Genomic DNA, 2,500 nt, shown 5'->3' with positions numbered 1-2,500 from the left:
TAAAGTCATTAGTAAAGTACATTTTATGTTCCGTACTAATGTCGTCCACCAAATTATTATTAGTCTTCAGCATCATTACTTGGCATTACCAGCGGGCTGTCGAAGGAGAAGGCGGGACTTCTGGAGGAAAGCAGCGAATCAGGAGAAGGGGAGGAGCCTCGCGTGGCCTGATGCAGCGGAGAGCGGGCCGAGTGCAAGGGACTGTCCTGGTATCCACCCAGACACACACACACACACACACACACACACACACACACACACACACACACACAAATTGAGGCACTGGAAGGTATATTTCCCTAATTTCACTGGAGCTAGGCTAGCTGATCCCCTCTGCGGCCATGCATTGAGCTAACCCATTTAGCATGCAGCCCATCGCCATCTCAGTGCTGGACACACAGGAATGAGATTGGTATCAATCTTCTTGTCTGAATCTGGGGAAGATGGACAAAACAGCGGATTTCCCCCCAAAAAACTGTGCAAGTGACCCTTTAAGGGAAATGTTGTATATCATAGTGAAAAAAGTCGGCAGCTCACTCCACATCACTACTCTCTGTTTCTTTGGCAACCTGTCTGCATGCACGTCTCCAAACTGTGTTGCCTAGAAACCCTTCTCTCCATCCGTCCATCCATCAATTCATCCCTCTATCCCTCCATCCGTCCGTCCATCTGTCCATCCGTCCGACCGTCCATCCATCCATCACCTTCCTCTCCAGGCTGTCGTCTCCCTCGGTGGAGCTGACGCTGTCACGGTAACGGGACCGCGAAGGCCGGTGCCGCCGCGCCTTGACGGACAGCTGCGCCCGGCCCTTCTGGATGCTGTTGTCCAGCAGCTCCGTCTCCGGGATGGCCTCGTTCAGGTCTGCAGGACGAGCACAGAGTCAGCGATGGGCGCCGCGGACCGAGAGGGGCCGGTCCCGGTCGACTCCGACAGCTTTGGGAACGCGCGGTGCCAAGCAAAGGAGGACATTAAAAACGTCATGTTGCACGGCGCTCAAAGTGACTGTTTTTTAAGAGTTCTTATTGTGTTTAAATCCTCGCTCTTCCTCACTCAGTGTCTCTGAATGCACATTTATCGTTTTCCCAGCAAAATGCATGAATCGAAACAATCCCCAATAACTGCCGCCCTATACAAGCCCTGATTACCGGGGGAATTGATTCGTCCTCCAGCCACAGTCACAATAAATCACCAATATGTTCCAATTTCTGCTGGGCGGATTCAAATTTCTTCCCAGATATTATTTGTTATCTCCAATAAAGCCTACGCTACCATACGCTAGAAGACTTTGAAAAGACTTGGAAAGACTAAAGTCTGACGCCCGCTCCCCTCTACAGACAATGCGTGAGTTTTTAGTCACAGACTGTAAGATTTTGAAAAGACTGGGGATCTTGCAGGGTCACCGTTGGCAAGACCCCAGTTCCCATACTGCTCCTGGTGGAAATTTACAAGAAGAAAAAACGGTTGAGCAATGGAGCGGAAACGGAAGCAGCTGTTGGTCACAGCTGCCCTTGTGGGTGGAGTGGTTTGTTCTGAAAAAATAGCCAAACCATTAATATTATTTATATCACTATGTGATGATGATAATAATAATAATAATAATAATAATAATAATAATAATAATAATAATAATAATAATAATAATAATAAATTGCAACGGGGTAAAACTCATGATTTTATTCCGACGTTGGAAATTTGACTGTGACAGTGAAAAGTGGTTTGGTGTGATGCCGCCGTTAATTGCGCGTGTGTTCCACCTCAGTAGAGAGAGTCGTTTTACAGTTCAGGGAAGTGTGACTCCGGAGCTGGAAGACAACCGCCGGAGAAATGAGTCACGGCCCGTGTTTATTTCGGGATATTTTCAGTGCCGTGACCCGTGTTTGACCCTTAGCGTTGTCACCCTCCTCACCCTCCGGCGCTAATCTTTAATATTCATCCAGAAACCAAGTCGTAAAACAAATAAATAGATAAATAAACAGACAGACAGACAGACAGACAGACAGACAGACAGACAGATAGATAGCTAGAAATAGATGTGAAGAATTCACGGGAAGGGACACACCAAAGCAAAACAGAAGAGGTGGGAAGATTGTCTGTGACCTCCTGACCCCAATCTCCCTCAATTATCCGTCACCTGCCACCCCAACACCACAGCCCACCACTACCTTGTCTCTCCCTCCATCCTCCCCTCCACCCTTTCCAGACTCCCCTTTCGTCCTCTTTCCCTCTTTTCACCGCATCAGGTTCACGTACGCAGCGATATGACTCATAGACACTCAGCGGTAAATGAGTAAATTATTCATAACGGAGGAGCGCTGGCTTTAGCTTCCAAGTGCGACGGATGTTGATGGTTTAGAGCAGGGGTTCCCAACCCGGGGTCCGCTGCCCCTTAGGGGTCCTCGGAGGGATTGCAGGCGTTTTCTTAATATGTGGGGTACTGTACATCTTTTCTGAAAATATTCCTCCTCAACAACACTAAGGACAGTGGGGTGTTTAACCATC

General features: G+C 48.2%; 1 protein-coding gene across 1 annotated transcript in view; it reads right to left on the bottom strand.

Moving 5' to 3' along the window:
* The window catches only part of samd14 (sterile alpha motif domain containing 14), a gene marked incomplete at its 3' end in the record, with an annotated part of 28,923 nt that overhangs the window by 10,623 nt on the left and 15,800 nt on the right, over positions 1–2,500 (bottom strand). Inside the window, exons 3-4 of the mRNA XM_080010219.1 lie at positions 705–862; positions 90–206 (exon numbers count right to left, since the gene is read on the bottom strand). Coding sequence (XP_079866345.1) covers positions 90–206; positions 705–862 — 275 coding nt within the window. The remainder of the gene's footprint in view (positions 1–89; positions 207–704; positions 863–2,500) is intronic.

Source organism: Zeus faber (assembly GCF_960531495.2).
Source record: "Zeus faber genome assembly, chromosome: 11".
Taxonomy (NCBI): Eukaryota; Metazoa; Chordata; class Actinopteri; order Zeiformes; family Zeidae; genus Zeus; species Zeus faber.
The sequence above is the reverse complement of the archived record's forward strand: the minus strand, read 5'-3'. Positions and strand labels throughout refer to the sequence as shown.